The sequence below is a fragment of the Amphichorda felina genome (genome assembly GCF_050947745.1).
Source record: "Amphichorda felina strain 45539 chromosome Unknown scaffold_2, whole genome shotgun sequence".
Taxonomy (NCBI): Eukaryota; Fungi; Ascomycota; class Sordariomycetes; order Hypocreales; family Bionectriaceae; genus Amphichorda; species Amphichorda felina.
In genome coordinates, this window is record NW_028145048.1 from 65,736 (window position 1) to 85,030 (window position 19,295).

Here is a 19,295-nt window from a genome sequence, read left to right on the forward strand (position 1 = left end):
GCCCAACGCACTATGTAGTTTTGTGAAACAGCTGCCATCAGGGGCGGGGAAATGCGCTTGGTCTACTACTACGAATCTGACGTGTTCAAAAATTAACTGCCGTAGATATTCGGTATTGGTCTTGCGAGTGGAATGCTGGGGACAAGGCGATGTTCCGTCTCACCGCAATTCTCGGGTTTGGAGAAGCGGTGCTTGTATATAAAATGCTCACGGAGTTCTCGGTTTGAGATGGGGCCCTGGCTCAGTCACTGTATATTTGGCCTTATTCTAATACATAAGTAATACTCACTGCCTATTTTCAATGAGACTCCTCGCGTCTATCTTGGCTGCGGCAGCCGCCGTAGGGTTCAACGTTGTTGCTGCCCAAAGACTTGGCCAACCTGGCTGGGAATTCCTTTACGCGGCCAATCTGACACTCGGAGAGCTCTGGCCGATTGGCGACTACGGCTTTGGCACCCGCGTGGCGATCCCTATTCTCGGCGGCACCTTTGAAGGACCACGGATGAAAGGGACAGTGAGCAACCTCGGCGCCGACTGGGCTGTCGCCGACTCCAAGGGCGTCCTCTTCGCCGACGCGCGATACAACCTGCGCACCGATGATGGGGTTGACATCCTCATCCAGTTGACGGGCGCCGGACAGCCCGCTGGCGGGTTCCTCGTAAGGAGCACCTACCAGACGGGGCATCCGGACTACGAGTGGCTCAACTACGCGATTACATCGGGGGTCCTATGGCTTCCGGGTGCAGTTGAATCGAGCAAATATACCTTGATTGACGTGTGGCAGGTGAGTTACCCCTGTCTACGGTGCCATGAAGGCACGGGGACCAAGTTGTAGGTAATTGTGCCTGGGCGCTGATACGCAGACGTAACAGATGACCGTACCTGACAAGCAGAATGGGGTGCTCTTCGGGGACCAGAGAGATTCGGGCGAGAACTTGCATGACCAGTCAAACCATTTAGAATTGTAGACAGCGCGGTTAATTTCACGGAGCGTGCAGGATATTGCGAACTCCAATGACAAACTAGAACTTCATACTGGGCCGGGTTGGTTGGAAGCCGACTTAAGGTCGTGCAAAGATGGTCGAGTATGATGATTTATAGGTAGTACGTATTTTTGAAGCCTTCCTAGGCCAAAGACAATGATTGAGATGATTGGTATTTCAACTTGGACAGCCGCCGCTGATTGATATATACCACGACCCTAGTATAGAACAATGTTTCACAGGCAGGGGTCACTATTTTACTACGCCATAATAGACCTAAGCATCTGCATTTACATCGTTCTATGTGATATTCTCGCCTCGTATGACTCTTGTATAGTCCTTATTGTCACCTGTGCTACAATGGTCGGTGAGCATACTCCGTATAATAAACGACGCAGCAACGACGTGGGCCATCGAGATGTTTTTGCAGACTGGTTATGAACCCTTGTATGGCTCTCGGTGGTGTGTGTGTGTGATAAGCGCAGGATGCTCATTGGTAACTTTGGGCTGGAAGGATTCGGTTGCTCTGAGTGTCGGTGAGGCGACTGTGTATGTAGAGCTGGCTGCCTCCCCGAGCTGGCTGCCTCCCCGAGCTGGCTGCCTCCCCGAGCTGGCTGCCTCCCTGAGCTGGCGGCCTCCTAGAGCTGGCGGCCTCCCTTCCTTCAAATTTGGGGTCTAGCCAAGACGGGTTATTGGGGGCTGCATTTCCGTCGGCTGCCACAAATCGTTCAGGACAGGAAAGACAGGGATGTATACTTTCTGTCATCATACCCATCCAACATATTATTCTCCGAGGGCATACTGGGACTGGTGCAACGAGCCAGCCCCTACCGGGGTTCCGGAAGCTTGAAGGATCACATGTCTCAGGTAGACGATATATACATATATATATATATGTATATATTTGTCAAGTTGGGGGCCATTTTAATGTATTATGGGGACCAACCACGCCACAAAGATATGACATAACTGGTATTACAGCATACGAGAATGTCGAGGGTTGTGTCACTATCGATGAAGTAGGGAAACAAATGAACAAGCTTTCTGTTTCGGCCATGGCCAGGTGGTCGGTTGAGAATGCCCGCAAATCTTACAGGGATATGCGCAACTGGAGCTAAGCCAGTGAATCTGTTTCTGATTGAATGTAGAGGAAGGGGTTATATTTATAGGTACGCTTTAGGCACTGATTTAAGTTAGGTATGCACGGCCTTGAACGTTAATTTTCGAGATGCTGTAATGTATGTTGGTAGATGTATATTTAAAAAGGATAGTAGTCCTGATATGTGTTTTGAAATAGCACAGATAGTCACGTCCTCTTCACGGAGCACTGAGCGGTGGCCTTGATAGCAGGATCCGACTCAGACGTAACCGTCAAGGTCACGACGCCCTTCTTGTCCGCATGCTTCGAAGCACCGACGGCGACATTGGCACTCACGGTCTCGCCAAACTTGGCAGCAACAAGCGCATTGGGGACTTCGACACGCCACCCGGTGCCCTTGACCTCGGCCTCGAGGCGGTAGATGTCGCTGCCGACGTAGGCAGACACATCTGAGGGGTGATCTCCGCCCTCGACATAGGTGCCATTGTTGGTCAGGTCAAAGGAGCAGACGACTCCCTTCTTAGTGGGCTTGTTCTTGGGGCCACCCAGCGGTTTACCCTTGGCCAGCTTCACGCCAAACTCGCTCGACCCGGATCCCTCGAGCGACTTGACGCCGACATCATAGGATAGAACGCCATCTTCGTCACGGGCAATGTCCAGCACGTAAAACTGCAGGCCATTCGCCTCGTCGACGTACTCGAACTCGCTGCCCGACCTGGTACCCGCATGGAACAGGGCGTCAGCCAGCTGGCGGTAGTCACCCATGGTGATCATGGCCTCAGTGCCGTTGGGCCGGATGAAGTCAACAAGCTCAATGTCCTCGGGCTTGGCGTCAACGGTCCACTGGAACGGCGATTGATTCGAGTCCTTGGTCTTGCTGATCATGACGCCGTGGTCGGGCTGGAACGAATCGGCGCCCATGCGATCGACGACCTCCATCTCATAGTTGTCGTAGGCGCCACCATCGCACAGGACGTCTGTTTGGATATCGCAGGGCGGCGACAGGTCAGACTCCATCTCGACGCGCAGACCCATCAGATCCGACTCGACAGCACGAGACGTCAGGTGGGCAATGACGATTCCCGACTTGGCCAGCTCGGGGTTCGACAGGCGCAGGAGGCTGCTGTTGGCCATGAGGCCCAGCTTGTACTTGTCACGGATCGTGTGGAGCGAGCCCATGGCACTGCCCTGCAGCGCGGGGATCTGCCAGCGCGAGTGAGGACCGCCGGGGCCATTGAAACTGCCGCGGCTCATCATGGACCACGAACCAGTGTAATCGCGACGCATAGGGTCACCGTACGGGTTGTTGTAGTTGTCGGGGATGCTGAGAAGGTGGCTCAGTTCGTGGGCATAGACACCTGCTCCCGAGCTCTCGGCCTGGGTGGAGGAGCCACCGCCGGCATTGGGCCAGATGGATGCAGCAGACGCCCAGGACGTCCACGGGACATATCTCGTCGAGGCGTAGTTGGCAGAGCCATTGGCAGTGTCTGCGGGAGGACCGAATTCGTCTGGCACATTCTCCTTGGGGTCGAACTTCATCTCGCCAAACTCCTGCCAAGAGCCGGACTCATCCTGGCCGGCAGAGAGGATGAAGACTAGCTCGAACGAGTCGGCTACATCGTCTCCCACGTCCTTGCGCCAAATTCCAAGGCCATCCTCACGGAGGTCCTTGTCGCAGGTGTAATTTCCGGGGCAAGCACCGACGTTCATCCATTCCTCGTCAACACCGTACTGGAAGGACAAGCCAGGGAGCTCGTAGGCCCCAAAGACGGTCAGGTCGACACCGAAACGACCAGCCGAGTCCTCCATCCAGTACTCGTGCAGAGTGTGGCCTCCATTGAGGTCGTTGGGCTTGTTGAGAAGGTCGTGGTAGAAGTTAGGGACATCCTCGCGAGGAATGTTGGCGGCGAAGGGCTGGGGGTTGCCAAAGATGGTCGACTCGGGGTCCTGGGTGATGACAAAGGGCTGGTCGGGATAGTCGAGGGTGACGAGGGCAATGTTGAAGTTGCGCTCAGAGCCCTTGCGCGTGGGATCGCCCCAATTGGTACCGGGCGGCGCCTTGAAGTCGTCCCAGGTCATGTCATCGGGATTGACCCATTTCTGCTCGTCAATGATGGCGAAGGGATCGCCCTGGAGCTTCCATTTCTTCGCGTCGGCCAGTCGCGTCGCCAGCGCCAGTGCCACGGCTGTTGATGACCGCATCTCGCAGACCTTCTTCTTGTCAATTGGGAGATGGACGGTCAGGAATGGAAGTGTCGATCAACCAAGGTGACAGCAGCACCTTGGGATATTTAATGCTTTCCCCCCCCCGGCCTGCCATGATACCACACCATGCGCCCCGCTCCCTTGGGTGATACAGAGTCTCATCTCCTAGAGCATCTGCTGTTCATCTCCTGCCCATCTGGTACTGGGGCCCTCGTGCGTGGATGATGGTCGACCCTGAATCTCTGGGTGACCTGCCATTCATAGCTAGCATTGTTGCAGTCGACCAATCGTGGCGCTGACTTCTTGGATCCTGCTCCCCCGACACCGGATAAGTTCCCGATCCCCCAACATGCCAAGGTGAGGGGCAGCGATATCTTTACGTACCATATCTTGCTCTATAAGGGAATGGCAGGAGATGCGTCTGTTCTTCCAATGTGCAGATGATCAAGAATTGTTTTACGCCGTTTGCGCAGATAATCTTGGTTCCTCATAAACTGCGACATTCCCCGCTATGATTCAAGACGCCATTCATATCACCAAGCAGCCTGAACCCCAGACAGGGCGTCAATTGAATGGAAGTCATGCGGAGGAGACCCCTCATATTTGCCAAGATTGACCCCATATTATTAGACAGGGAACTGGAGATTTTGGGTAACGATAGAAGTCCAGGGTCCTTATCTAACAGCAACTGGACACGGGTTGGAAGGCCGTTCATTGATGGTGCACAGGGCTCAAGTAGGCCAAGGGCTCAGAATTAACTTTTTGCAAGCACCAACCGGCCATGAAGCCATGTGGTCGAATCCAGGCCATGACCTCATTACCGTCTTGTAAGTTGAGTCTACTCGGTGCCACGGTGGAGAATGTCACTGTCGGGAGTCTCGGGATTCGCCAGTCACCACAGGGAGTTCTGCTCCGACGACAGACTCCTGGCGTCACAGACGGCCTGATAAATCAATGACGTGGTTGGAATGTCAGAGGCCAATGCTAGAAGCAAATTGCACAAGTGAGAGAGGAATGATGCGGGCTGTATTTAAGGCGATGCCTACCCTTGGGAACCATTCCTTCCCCCCATTGTATTGGGATCGTTGATCACTACAGCTCTCGAACCGCCGACCTTTTCTCGTTTCGATATTCGAAAATCATCAATCATGGCGCAACAGCACCTGTCCAACGCCAGCCTGCACAAGATCTACGAGGGTGATGATCAGGAGAAGTACACTCCCTCCGATGTCTCGTCGGCGGCCTCAAAAAGCGGCATCAATACCGCCGGGTACAGTACGCACTCCACTGATTCCCTCCATAGAAAATTGCTGATGGGCACAACAGAGGATAAGAACAAGATCCTCAACGAACTTCATGAAGAAGCGGTGAGATTCACACACTGTTCGCCGTTGGGTTTGGCGAGCACTAACGCTCCCCATTAGGATCAAGAAAAGATCAACGAGAGATTAACGCATGATCCCACATACGCCGTATGGACCTTCCATTCTGTTGAATGCTGCATGTGGAATTGTACTAATAGCTTCTCAGGCTACAATGCACGGAAACAAGCCCTCTCGTGGAGCCAAGGTCGATGCCCAGCTCCAGCAGGAAGACGCCGAGATGATTGCAAAGAAGAACACCAAGACGCATAGCTCGACGGGGAAGATGGATTAGGGGACCGACAAGACCGAAGTCGAGGAGGGAGCTCGATGGGCAGGCAATGGCAGCGAAAAGGCCCACAGCAACAATGGCTCCAACAGGGGGCAGTGAGGCATGGAGTACATTGCCCGAAAGTAACCAAGCCGTATTATGATATAGTGGCAAAAATATTTCGTCTCTGAGGATGAGAAACGCATTTCCTAGGTTCCTAGTTGAAGTGCTCAATTCACCTCTCACCTCTAGACAGCACCAGGTGCACTCAATACAATGTTACAAATAGCAAAGGGCTCCAGTCCTCATCACCACCGCCTGGACACCTAGGCACCCAGAAGCTCAATGATCGCGTCATAAGCAGGCTTTGGCGCAAAGCTGTTATCAAAGAGAAGGGGGTTCTCCCCCTGCCTCCAAGAATCCTGGTTGATGCGTTAGACTGGTCGGCTTTGAAAGAACGACGTGGTAAACTCACCGCATCGCTCACACCCCAGATGGTGATGGAGGTGCACTTCTCCACGTTGAGACAAGCCTGAACCACAGCCGTAAAGTCGTCAACGGGGGCATTGGCGATGTCGAGCTCGGTGATGGCAACCTCGGTCACCGGAGCCGAGGCCAGCTGCTCAAGGGCCGCTTGAACTCCCGCTCCTGCTCCCCCCGAAAGGTGCGTTTGGGTGCCTATTTGAATGCCTAATTAGCTGCTAGAAACGAGATGTGGGGGAAATACTCAATCTTACCAATGCCGTCAATGGGAACTCCTGCATCCACCCACTTCTGGACATGAGACACCATACCGTTGACCTTTCCATAGTTGGCCTGGTCCAGATTGTAGTCGTTGATGTACAACTTCGCATCGGGGTCAGCCTCGCGAGCCGTCTCGAATGCAATCTGGACGAATTCCTCTCCGAGCAGGCGGGAGAAGACAGAGTCCCGGAGCTCGCCAGACTCGTCAAAGATCTCGTTGACAACGTCCCAGTGTTTGATGCGTCCGGCGTAGCGCCCGACGGTGGTGCTGACGTGCTCGCGGATGACCTGGCGGAGCTGCTCCGCATCCGTGATGGCCTCAACCCACGAGGGGAGCTGGGAATGCCAGACCAGGGTGTGGCCCCTGATGAACTTGTTGTTCTCGGTGGCCCAGTCGGCAAGAAAGTCGGCAGTGGCCCAGTTGTACTGGCCCTGGGTGGGTGCGAGGGAGCCCCATTTCATGCTGTTCTCCCCCGTCACCTGGCCGAAGTTGGCCTGGATGATGGCCGCGTTGGGATCTGTCTGGAGGAGTCCCTGATCTGTCGCCGTGCCGAAGAACGCCTTGCCTGCATTGACAAAGGCATCATGGATGCTGGCATCGGCCTGTCTCTTGTGGAAGTTGGTCGAGCTAGAGGGCAGTGCCGCCACAAGCGGGGCTGCAAGAATAGAGTATCCGGGCTTCATTATATTGGCTTTCGAAAGATAATTGCTGTCTGGAGTTGAGGATTGAGACTTGATGAAGCTGGGGTTGTTGGGTATTTAATGGATGCCGGTGGTGGTTATTGTCGACAGCTACAGTGTACAAGATTCACAACGATTCAAAAGCCTCCCTGCATCTTTATAGATCGTAGCCCATGCTTGTTTGCATCTAGCATAACGAGGTCATCCTCCGTTTCCTTTTTAGTAAGTCTCCCTTGATGCGGATCCAATAGGCTGAAGTCGCGCGAGTGCATGCCAAATGGCTGTAACATGATCAGGGGGAGGCCATGACCTGTTTCATTCATGGATGCCGAGCTGCAACATCCATGTGCCGATGCCCAGCATCACTGCCGGCTATCATCTGGCCAGTAAGGGAACTCGGTTAATTCTACCCACAGACATACAGTGTCGTACCCGTTGAGAAATTCCAGAAATGAACATGTGGCGTCAACCTGGGAGGCTTGGTATTCACCACCCCCACAGCAAATCCCGAGATCATTGTCGATCGAGGCTGCTTTAGCCGGCGCCTCTTGCTCAATCAGCATGAGGGCCTGATTTAGACACGAGGATTGATATGCAGGGGAGGCGGATAAATCGGTAGACGTTACGACTCCCTCAAGAACCCTGGTCGACGCAATACCCCACAAGATGCGCACCAAACAGATGGTTGCGCATAACGTCATGAGACGTCTCGGATAATACCAGATCTTACAATCCCTCCGAAACAGCTCAAGGCCTGGCAGAGCAAACAGTGATAGATTCCCAACGCATCGCTAATAACGCTACAACCGACCCTCTGCATCCCCCGCGGAAAGGTTTCGGTTTCCTAAATGGTGGTAGCGACGGAGGCACCTTCGCCGTCCTACTTAAAACGGGTCCGCGATAAATCAATCGATTACGCGCTCGAGTAAGAATCAACTCACATTGATCTACACGACGACGATCTCGACTGATTCATCATTACCAAATACATTTCGGAAATTCCTGTATGACGAGGTTGTCCACGGATCTTGCTCCTTCCACCTCCGGCTCCTTCATGTCACCGGCCGGCCCCGACTCCGCCCGAGACTCTACGGCAATTGTGGGTCGCCGACTGCCCAGGCTGGCTAGACGCTGGCAACCGGTAAAGTCCCGTGCCGACAATTCCCCCCATGCTACTCCGTACGGATCCGTGTCTGCCATAGTGCTGAGCCGTGTCCCTTATGTCTGCATCTTCACTAACACATACAACTATATGTCGACGTCTTACGAAACCTCCCAAGACTGGTCAGGATGATTCAAATCAATCGAAGTAATGGGAGCAACAGTGATGAGGAACGCTACAAAGGTTCACGAAGTCTTCAAAATAATACAGACTTGAACCACGAGGTGTAGCTCTCCGCTAACAATCAAACACATATGCAGTTGATAGTGAGAGTAATAAAGTGTAAGCTTGAAATTGACAGTATATGTCGACAGTAGGTATATCCGTTGCAAGATTAGGTTCTATTCCATCCCGCTCAAAAAATAATAAAGGAATCCCAGATGATGATGATAACGAGAGAATCGTGCGTAGACGTCAGTCACACAGGTGTGTGCCTTATTTTCCGGGGTAGGACATCCCACCCTGGGCTTGGTAGCCCTGGCGGTCGCCTGTCAGCTTCTCCCTGTCCGCAACCTCCTTGTCCATCTGAACAATGGAGCAGCAGCTGCAGCACCATCCGCAGAGAAGATCGGCGACGCAGGATCCCTCCAGGTTGTACTTGGCACGAATGTCGGCGCGTTGGGCAGCAATGGGGAAGCACCACAGGGGAAAATACGTGGAGGCGCAGAACATCAGGCACTGTGATAGGCTGTCAGCATCGGGGGTGATATGGAGAGTGTTTGCACTGCGTACGCTGGTGTTGATGGGAGAATAGCCCTCGAGGTTCGCATCCTTGTGCAGACGGTGGTGGGTCCTGCCGAACGGTTAGATATCATACCTCCGGATAGCAGTGGATTACTCGAATACATACTTTCCAAATGTGACGCAGGGGCAGCACCAGGTAACCAGGCAGGTGTCAATAGGCGAGATGAAAGCCCAGAAGTTGTTGGACCATGCGGAGGCTCCGGCAGAGGACTGGTTGTTGACGGTTCCGTTGACATCAGCCAGAGAGCTGTTGAACTTGCCCATCCAGTGGTCGATATCCTTCTGGTCGATGGGACCGGCGGCGGCTTGAGGCTGAGACATGGCGATGATTGGCTTAAGGGTGCTTAACCTGCTGAATGAGTGACAGAGAAAGAAGTAGAAGAGAAGGGTGGCCTTCGTTTAGACAATAGGGTGAGTGGTTGGAATTAACTGGCTTCTACCTTTCAGCTTCTCGGGAACTGACGTCCTTCTTATTGATTTTTTCGCGTTTCCATCCACGCTGGACAAAGGGGGAGCTTTGTGTGATAAAACGTGGTTCACGACATAAGCGGACTGGCAATTAGGCCGGTTGCCAAATTTGTCGTCTGAGATTGGTCTCGTTGCCCTTGTGGCTTAAGGCTGACTTTGACAGCCGCATCGTTGTTGCAGGGGGGGTGTTCAGCCCTGCGAGGTGCGTGGAAGCGGGACCTGTGGGTGACACGGCACATAAGAGGCTTGGTGCCATGGTAATCAAACTTGGCATGCATGGCCAGCTCATTTCCACAGTCTCCTGCCGATGGCTTCACCCGTCAAAGATTTCTCTGAACTCCTCTGGCTGCTGGCTGCTGCAGTTTGAGCATTGGTTGTCGATTGTCCCAGGAAGCCGTTGCCCGACCACATTACATCGTTAGGCGCCTATATAATCGTTCAGGTTTTGAGAACCACGGTTGTAGAACCTATCATTCTTTCTCCCCACAGCAAGAACAATATCACAATGAACCCGCCTGAATCTGGTCGGACCTCGGATGCACCACTTCTCCGAACCAGATGGTCCCGATTCCAAGGACAACGCCTTGCCGCAGCACCCCCGGACAATAAGCCACCTGTTCTGCAGAAGTACAGGGGTTATCACAATCTCACAGCGGCCGCTAGACTCCAGCAATAGCGCAACGCATGGAGTTTCAGTGCAGAGGTACTCCGTACTGTACCCGAAGCGCCCGTGCGGCAGACTTCAATGCTGGTGCTGGTGGGCTGAGTCTCCAACCCCCGAGGTCCATGTCTCCAGTTGATGCTTGCGATTGGTGCCGTAGAGCTTATTGCACGCTTCTTACATCCTCAGAATCGGATGTCGTTCACGGTTTATCGATATTCTGGCACCCTTGCGATTTCATATTGGTAATTAGTTGGCATCCATGGATGTAGGTGGAGTTAGCCTTGGACTATTAGCACCATGGCGCTATGGAATGAGCAAAGACGCCTGACGCTATCCTGGCTCCTCTCTTCCTCCATACTCTGTTATTTTCCCCAAAGGGTCTGGATTAGACGCGACAAGTAGTAATACTCTTCATGCATGGAGCAGGGGTACCAGCCCAGAAGTAATGCGAAATGCCTTGTGCCTTACGGAATAGCCTCACCAGCCGATCGGCTTTCCAAAAATGATCATTCGCGTATAGAGAGGATTTTATACGAACGGGGTTTACCCACTTTTCAGATAAGAGGCCATGACTCACGCATTTTTTATTGGTCTGACAGAAATAGGATCTGGCGTCTTCATTTTATTTATCGGCTGTCGGCTGCTGTCAAGACGGTCTGACTTTCTGATGATGTGAGTGTCGTCGACTCGCGGGTCCCCTCCTAGGGAGTTGTGAGTAGCGAAGCCATCGACATCATACTCCTGCAAAGAAGGCATGCCACACCAAAAGATAAGATGAGTAAGAAAAGAATAGAGAGAATTATATGTTTTTATCGCAAGTATTAAAAGAGATCATTTGAACAATGCTTGAACTTTAAGGTGGCATGCTTCAACCCAAGACGCAACTGATCCAACCTTGACTCCCATTACCCTACGGTACCTTTGGCACACAATTGGCAACGTTCAGTATGGGTGCCGACTGCTTAAAAGCACCGGGGATAGAGGGAATTAACGACGTTGCGATGAGACGCGGCATGTAACACGACAAGCTGGATTTTATTTGAATTTGGGCAAAACTTAATATCTATATGGACACCGATGCCGTTATAGCGTTGACTAATCCTCGATGATATCCGAGATCGACAAGGTAACATTGGGGATTGAAGAATAGAGTGTTTCTAATTAGAGAACCCAGACTCTAGAAACTATTCGCGTTATCTGCGCCTTGTACCGGGTAGTCCCTGGCTGGCTGTGGTTATCGGGGCCGAAGGGATATAGTGATGAGCAGCAAGAGGGCGCTTAGTGACAAAAAGATGGTGATAGAAACCTCAATGACAGAAATATTATCATATGAAATCATATTACCTGCCTTAAAGTCTAAGGCCTATAAACCTCCGGGGTAGCCACATGGAGCTTGAGAGGGCATGTGGTCAGCCAACGGTAATACCAAGTACCTTAGGGTTCTCAACAAGAATTGTGACTCATTTCTTCCATTGTCTCTGTAATTTCAAAAAAAAAAATATAATGCTACTTCATATTGTACCACGCACCCGTCTTCTGTTACCTGACAACCATCCTCAACGGCCCCCCATCGGATCAAGACTCTGTGTAGCATTTTGCACAATATCCATTGCCAATTAGAGGCAAGCCACCGATATAATCTGATGGACCACTACAGGCCCCGTGAATATTAGATGTTTCAGCGTGGGATCGACGTATTCAACTGGCCAAAACACATGATGAGTCCCGAGTTCCCCATCAAGATCAGCTGCTGCAATAAGGTTGCTCCTTTGTACATTTTTCGGGATACACTGATGTGCTATTATGCTTTGGAGCTTGTTTTGCTGAACTGGCTCTACAGGGAGTGGTTCCGTCCGTACTGAAGCGACATCGAGTATGGGCAATTCATTGCCCAAATTATGTGCTCCAAAGGGGAATTTGACACATCTTCGATAGGGGCGGTTATTGACACAGTTGTGTTACGCTCAATAATAAAGTGTGGCAAGAGTGTGAGGAGGATCGTGCCCGTGCCATGTTACCTGGATCAGATGGCTGGGAGCAAGAGAGCCTGGACAAGGAGGAACTCGAAATTTTTCAGCTGAAACCTAGTTTCCGGGCAGAGGCTATTTTGGTGGATCCAGATGACTATAATGTTGATCCATATGCTGATACGGGGAAAATGCCGGTCTGTCTCGTTCGCACAGGTCTAGAGGCTCATTTAAGCGCACCTATCGACTTCGAATTAACCGCTGCCAACGGGGGCATTGAGTACCATGTGGGAGATGATGGAAAGACTCGAGAGGGTATCCGAACCACGCACGGAACTGCCTCTCGTTTGTTTATGGAACTGGACCAACGTGAGGCTGCGGTATTTGGCGCACAACCGGATCCCACGACTTTGCGACACGGGTGGGGGAAATGGGAGGAAATATTGACCAACGAGGCTAGGCGCTTGGGTTGGAAAGGGGATATGAATCTTCCGGGGCCTAGCTCTGCCTGGGTTGAAACGGATTTTGTTTCCCGACTGGATTGAGATGAGGACGAATCGAGCTCGAATGTTCCCCTAGGATAGAGAAGATAATCGGCGAAGGGACACCTTGAGAACTTTGTCGTAGAAGGGGTTTATTGTACGTCACTACCAACCAAGAGAATAGATATTGCGGATTATAGAAAAGGAAGAGGCTAGCGGCTAAGTGCCAAAGGAATTTTCACGCCTTGAGTACCATATTTCTCATTTTATCAAGGAACAATAACCCTTCTTCACTCATCTTCATGCCTAATAATGGGCCGCTCTTAATCCATCAATAACCCCGTGTCCCTCCGTAGATATTGCTTCATACGAGACACTCCTCTGATTGATAGCTTATGATAAATGTCTGTTCTTAAACTGACTAGCTAGCGCAGCTGTTCGATTGCTTGGTACGTAGCTGGGGTGGACTTCCTCCACCCGTTGATTGTGCTCAAGGTCACTCATGCTAATTCTAGGATGAGGCTGGTAGTGATGGTACACCCTCCCTGCACAGACTGCATATTATAGTGCTTTTACTTGAACTATTTAAGGCTTGTTGTGGGACAAGCTTGGTTTCTTTTCACTGTGTGAGCCCGAGTTGTGGGGTTACTCGCGTTGCCAGTGGTCCCAGCGTGGTGCTGATTGCACCTGACTGAACCGTGGCAGGCTTATCGGTCACTATGTCTAAGGGGCTGGCGGCTCTGGCTTATACTCCTTGGTCACCGTCATAACGCTACACATTGTCCCTCCAGCTAAATACCCGACATTAATCGCCATTGTTTCTCCTGTCTTTGCGTTGTCCAGCGTTTTGGGACCCATTCTAGGGGAGCCATCTCTGACCACACCACGTGGAGGCGGGCTTTCTACTTGAACGCACCTGTTGGTGCCGTCGTCATCGTCCTCATATCCGTATCTATCCTTTTCAGCTTTCCATACGAAGCCACTCCTGGCCATCTGAAAATGCTTCTGTCGATGGCATCTTAGGAACGCATCGATATCTTGGGGTCCTTCGCATCTATGGCAGCCTCGGGTCTGCTCATTTTTGCACTCCAACAGGCGGGGGTAGCGTATTCTTAGAATAGTGCCCCGATAATATTGACATTTCCCCTATCAGGTGTTCTTTAGACTGGATTTATAGTCTGGGAGAGGAGATTGTCACTTGGAAAGGGTACCCGTGAGCCAACCTTCCCTTGGAGACGTGGCTGCAACCGATTTGTTCTTGGGCTTCTATTGTGGGTGTCCGACAGGTGGCCTGTGACCACCCGCCATCCCCGTTCTCGCTTTGATGATAATTGTTATCCATTTTAGAAACGTATTCCTGACTGGGTTCCCCTTCATGGCTGCCATCATTGACATCCCTCAGCGCTTACAGACTGTCAACGGAGTGTCTGCGATTGAAGCGGGTTTCCGCCTGTTGCCTCTTCTGCTCTGTTCGCTTATTGCTATAACCTTGGCGGAAATAATTGTCTTGAAGATCAAAGTGGCCCCCTTATATCTCCTGATCGCCGGCGATATCCTGCAAACTGTCGGTGAGGGGCTCTTTAGTTCCCTTCACTCTCCCGGTCGGATTCCGCTAGCTTAATACGGCTATCAAGTCATCATGGGATTTGGTTTTGGCTTCAATCTGAGCGCCATCTTGATGATGACTCCTTTGTAGTGCAACAGAAAGACAGGGGTATGTCCATCCGACATCATCTTGATCTGGAATAAGCTGACTTGGGCAGCCGTCGCTATGGGCTCCGTAACATAGATTTGTGTGGACCGCTGGTACAACTGGGGCGTCGCCCATCCTCCCGAGGCGCCCGTCTTCTGGATTAAATACGGCCCCTCTATCGTTTGGCAGGAAGTTCGGGCACAGGACCTGGCACATAAGCAGCTACGCCGTCTCGGCTCTAAAGTCCGTGCACCCGCCGTGTTTTACGCGTGTGAGATGGCGATGAGCTCAGACTCGGCTAGTTTTGGAGCCCGCAATTCCTTTATCGTCATGGAATACGTCCCTGGAAAGACAGCTATGAAGGTGTTGGAGGGGGCCAAGGATGAAGCCGCCGAAGATGCTGTTTATGCGTCCATCGCATTTGCCCTCTCAGAACTCCATCGTATACCCGCCCCCCCTGGTACGCCACCCAGAGGCGCTGGCGGAGGTAGGATACGGAATGACGCCTTTGATCTACGAGAAACCCCTGTCGATTACCAGAGCGTCGTGCAGCTCGAGGAGCATTTCAATGAGGTAAATCCAACTGCGACTCCACGTTTGCGCTATGTACTCTGCTAACTTTAATGTGTATAGTTTCTCTCTCGTACTAGGAACAAAACTCGCTTCCAAGACCTCACCCGCGAGCCCATGGTTTTTTGCTATTCAGATGTTTGGCTAGGAAACTTCATGATAGGCCACGACGGTAGCGTCACGGTTATTGACTTTGCCGACGCCAGTTTCCTGCCCTCCTCCTTCTCCAAATTTGTCACCCAGTGGCGATGGGGTGACATCAAGCGTGATATAACCGATATCGTCATCACGCCGACGGCCAAAGGCGTTGATAATACCAGGGCCATTTCCGTTGTCGCTGGGTACATTGTCCAAGCCTCCGGATCGTTCTCAAAAATTGGCCGGCGCATGTTGGACGTGAAGAACGACGCCTATCCAGACCCCATCTTGGACAATCTTGACGATGTCGATAAGGTGATGGTGGATGCACTGGGACAGCCGATCGTCAATTATTCGATCTATGTCTCTAAATAGGATTGGCCCTAAGTGATAGCGCCGGTCTACCGTGATTACTTTCGTAAAACGACCTAATGAACGAGACGGGCATAATACACTGGTTGGCGGGGTTATATATACTTACTTTCAATCCTCACTTTGAGCTGCATCATTGTCATAGCCTCCATGTCGTTTTCTGTAAAGCATAAACTGATAACTCTTTTTCCATCTTGTCAGAAGTTAGCGATAAGGTATGGATCGTTGATAAAACTGGGAGGTGGGTTGGAAGAAACCCATACGCCCCATGCTTTGATCTAACTTAGCATTAAGCACCCATAATTTATTCATCCTATCAGCTCCCACATTACTGCCGGTTAAGAACGAAAAGGATTGTTCTCCTTACTCTTATTTATAGTGCCATCCTCTTGCCTAGTTAGGCGACTGGAGAAAATTACCTTAGTATTAATACTGCTAAGGCTCTGGCCGTACCATAGGGCATTACGTACGAGAATACACACGAGAATACACACGAGAATACACACGAGAATACACACGAGAATACACACGAGAATACACACGAGAATACACACGAGAATACACACGAGAATACGTAGAGGCGTATAAAGGGAATTTAATAGAAGGGTATATTGTGTATAGCTTTGATCTAGCTACTCGCGAACCATTAACCCGTAATTTAACACTAAACGTTCCCCTCTACGTCCCTATGATATGGGATTTCTTCTAGAGATCTAAAAGCCATTCGGGAATAACTTCGCCATGTCCCTCTATGAATAATATTCTTCTCGGACTTCCAAGCCTTATCGAGATTGGTCGCAGTGGTGGCCCCATTGATTGACGTGGCGGTGTCCCCCATTTTAAGTTATCAATGCCAAACCGCGTCCAGGTTCGTTCTGCAAAGTCTGCCTTGGCCATCCGATAGAGCTCATCATCCGAACTGTGGAAATCGCCTTAATCTCTGACCAGGGAATCCTGTTGTCTTTGTCGTTCCAGTACATTTCCATCTTCACATAGTTGAAATCATCCGTCCTCCCTCATAGACAAAATGTTCGTATGGTGGCGGGCTGGAAGGAGCATGGTTGTTGCGGAAACCAATGTAGGAATACCCGAGCACCGGAAGACCGACGAATTCCATCTGATTAATGGCGTCTCTAAGCCCAAGATCATCTGGCGGAGTAATCTGGGTCTCGTACAGAGGGGCCAGCTCCCTGGGCTGCGGCTCTGAGTTTCGCTGCTGCCTTCGCTGCCTTCGATTGGCTAGTGCCAGCGCACGTAGGAAATCCGCATACAGTTCACGACCTTTGGCTGCCAGTAGCGCAACCCCCCCCCCCCGATCGTTTGTACAACGAGGGGGAGACATCCTCAAAAGATCTTTAAAAACGTAAGAAAAAAGGCCACCTCACGGGAGAGGGTTTACGTCGACATCGAAGCTTCATACGATCGTTTCTAAAGTGGCAATGTGCTGATTTAAATGTCGACAATGGAGAAGATGGATTGAGATTGTGACAAGAGGAGGAACCTGGATATTAAAGGAGTATTGGTTTGTGACATTCCAACCTTCCTTCTTCTAGCCTCGGTCATTTGGGAAGGGTTCAACCACTGACTACTTACCTATTAGGTACCGTCCAAGATATATAGGTTTATAAGAGGCCTCCACCATTCAGTGGGAATTGCATCTAATAATGAGTGAGGGTGGAACCGGCGACTTCCTTCAGCCCGCTGCCGTTGTCTAGAGGTATAAATGAGAGGAAGTAGTAGGTAACCCTTTTCAGAGGGCGTAGTAGGCAGCTTCCAATGAAGCTTTGCCATTGTCTAACGATATGGCGAAGTATGGGAAGTCGCGGATAGACCCTCAACCGGCACCTAAGTATGGCGGGAAGACACCCATGTCCTCAGGCTGCTAGTAACTCCCACAACTCCAATGACGCAATCCTTTGCGATAATTCTAGACCGGAGTAAATCTGTCAGATTCGTAATTTGGCAATCGTGGGCAGGTCCAAGGTTGACCCCTTCCCCTTTACAGCGGACCGGAGCCACGAACTCGTGGACAGATTTGGCGCGCTCGGCGAAGGGGATATGGTATCGTAAACACCAGTCAAGTAATCGGCACTATCTTCTCATCAAGTGATTATAGATCTATTAACAGAACGGATGTATGAACTTTCCTCTCCCTTTCAGTATCTCCCCTTTTTTTTCCAAGACCAAGTAGGTATGTTGCGAAGGGATTGATTAATTGTCGGATCTCTATTTCCTAGGATGAGAAAGACCACACCTCGTGTAGGCTGCAATCAACATACAATAGTGTTCCAAGACTGCCAAAAGCTATAGAACGGTCTAGTCCTTGCCGTCACCGATCTTACTGTTGCTACTCGTCGCAACCTCGGGCGGAGGAGAACTACCTGCGGTCGTCGTCTCGTTTGGTGTCTCGCCTTGAGCTAGCTTCCGGTCCAGAGCCACCTTCTCCTCATCGGTCGCGTCGGTGAGATGGACGGCGACGTCGTCGCCAAATTGCTTGCCAATCTCTTCAAGAGTCAATCTAGCCGTCTCAGGCCAGAAGAAGTAAATGACGGGCAGGAAGCAGACGCTCCAGCAGATGACGACGAGGAAATACTTCCACCCCACCGCGGCGAAGCCAATGGGAGCTGTCTGGAGGAGAATGATGGTAGCTAAGGATCGGTGTTAGCATCTGCAGGAAGGCTTGATAATTGTCCATAGAAGCATCCAACTTACCTGCATACTGTCCGAAAAGCGAAAAGCCGATACCAATTGACCGGATCTCTGTTGGGAAGATCTCCGAGACATAGAGATACATGGTGGTGTTGCAGCAGGTTCCCTGGAAGGCAAGGTACAGGAACATGAAGAGGACACCAATCGCGTTGCCCGCCTTATTATTGGTTCCGGCGTAGAGGGAAATCATGGCCGACATGATCGAGGTGGTGATAATAATGCCGACGAAACCCGTCATGTACATCTTTCGGCGCGAGTTGACCTTGTCGTGCAGCCACGCACCGAAGGGGTTGTAGATGACGCCGGCTGTGGTGAGCCACAGCGCAGAGAGGAGCAGTGGCATGTATCCAGTCTGGCCCAAGCTTGTATAGAGAATGACGGCGTAGTTATTCTGGGTGTGTGGTATCAGTGTCAAGTTACTGTCTGTCCACGCGGTGCACACCTACAATAATGAGAGGGCCACCAAACTCGGCACCCCATTGTGTCAGAAAGCCGATGGCCATGCGCTTTCTATAGCTCTTCTTTTGGAGAACGGCCTTCCAGGGACTGCCCCCATAGGCTGCAAGCTTTTGGGAGTCGAGCTGCAGCTGCTTCTCAATCTGATAATACTCCTCCTTGGCAACCAGATCATCCGGGTCGCTGGCAGATTTTCGCAAACGGAGGAGAACCGACCAAGCCTCATCTTTGTGACCCTTCTGCATCAGCCACCGGGGAGAGCGTGGGACCCACGGCGATCCCAAGAGCAGGACCAGCGGCGGTGCGACCTGGAACGCGAGAGGAAATCGCCAGCCGAATTCCAGATTCTTGGAGAAGTAGACGGCGAATCCGATCCACGAGGATAGCATATATCCAAACACGAGGAAAATGGCATGGTGGCCGACGAGCCATCCTCGCGCGTATGGGCTGGACATTTCCGACAGATACATGGGAGTCACAGCCGACATGGCGCCTACACACATACCCATGATCCATCTTCCCGTCT

General features: G+C 51.5%; 7 protein-coding genes across 7 annotated transcripts; 3 read left to right on the forward strand and 4 right to left on the reverse strand.

Annotated features, from left to right (window-relative positions):
* Positions 1–301: 301 nt before the first annotated feature.
* Positions 302–968, forward strand: ACO1O0_001576 (DUF3237 domain-containing protein; the record flags this gene model as incomplete). Its single annotated transcript, XM_083191059.1, has 2 exons — positions 302–784; positions 873–968. 2 exons carry the CDS (start codon positions 302–304, stop codon positions 966–968), a joined length of 579 nt encoding a protein of 192 aa, XP_083052273.1.
* Positions 969–2,289: 1,321 nt separating this feature from the next.
* Positions 2,290–4,284, reverse strand: ACO1O0_001577 (uncharacterized protein; the record flags this gene model as incomplete). The annotated part of the gene is made up of 1 exon (XM_083191060.1): positions 2,290–4,284. One exon carries the CDS (start codon positions 4,282–4,284, stop codon positions 2,290–2,292), a length of 1,995 nt encoding a protein of 664 aa, XP_083052274.1.
* A 1,151-nt stretch (positions 4,285–5,435) lies between these two features.
* On the forward strand, positions 5,436–5,943 carry ACO1O0_001578 (uncharacterized protein; the record flags this gene model as incomplete). The annotated part of the gene is made up of 3 exons (XM_083191061.1): positions 5,436–5,562; positions 5,614–5,654; positions 5,818–5,943. The coding sequence occupies 3 exons, from the start codon at positions 5,436–5,438 to the stop codon at positions 5,941–5,943; spliced, it is 294 nt and encodes a 97-aa protein (XP_083052275.1).
* A 302-nt stretch (positions 5,944–6,245) lies between these two features.
* On the reverse strand, positions 6,246–7,347 carry XYN3 (glycoside hydrolase family 10 protein; the record flags this gene model as incomplete). Its single annotated transcript, XM_083191062.1, has 3 exons — positions 6,246–6,341; positions 6,395–6,597; positions 6,657–7,347. The coding sequence occupies 3 exons, from the start codon at positions 7,345–7,347 to the stop codon at positions 6,246–6,248; spliced, it is 990 nt and encodes a 329-aa protein (XP_083052276.1).
* Positions 7,348–8,941: 1,594 nt separating this feature from the next.
* ACO1O0_001580 (PLAC8 family protein) lies at positions 8,942–9,571 on the reverse strand (the record flags this gene model as incomplete). Its single annotated transcript, XM_083191063.1, has 3 exons — positions 8,942–9,184; positions 9,239–9,299; positions 9,357–9,571. The coding sequence occupies 3 exons, from the start codon at positions 9,569–9,571 to the stop codon at positions 8,942–8,944; spliced, it is 519 nt and encodes a 172-aa protein (XP_083052277.1).
* Positions 9,572–14,854: 5,283 nt separating this feature from the next.
* On the forward strand, positions 14,855–15,607 carry ACO1O0_001581 (phosphotransferase family protein; the record flags this gene model as incomplete). Its single annotated transcript, XM_083191064.1, has 2 exons — positions 14,855–15,097; positions 15,158–15,607. The coding sequence occupies 2 exons, from the start codon at positions 14,855–14,857 to the stop codon at positions 15,605–15,607; spliced, it is 693 nt and encodes a 230-aa protein (XP_083052278.1).
* Positions 15,608–17,920: 2,313 nt separating this feature from the next.
* ACO1O0_001582 (uncharacterized protein) lies at positions 17,921–19,278 on the reverse strand (the record flags this gene model as incomplete). The annotated part of the gene is given in 4 exon segments (XM_083191065.1): positions 17,921–18,252; positions 18,317–18,704; positions 18,760–19,262; positions 19,275–19,278. The coding sequence occupies 4 exon segments, from the start codon at positions 19,276–19,278 to the stop codon at positions 17,921–17,923; spliced, it is 1,227 nt and encodes a 408-aa protein (XP_083052279.1).
* Positions 19,279–19,295: the final 17 nt, after the last annotated feature.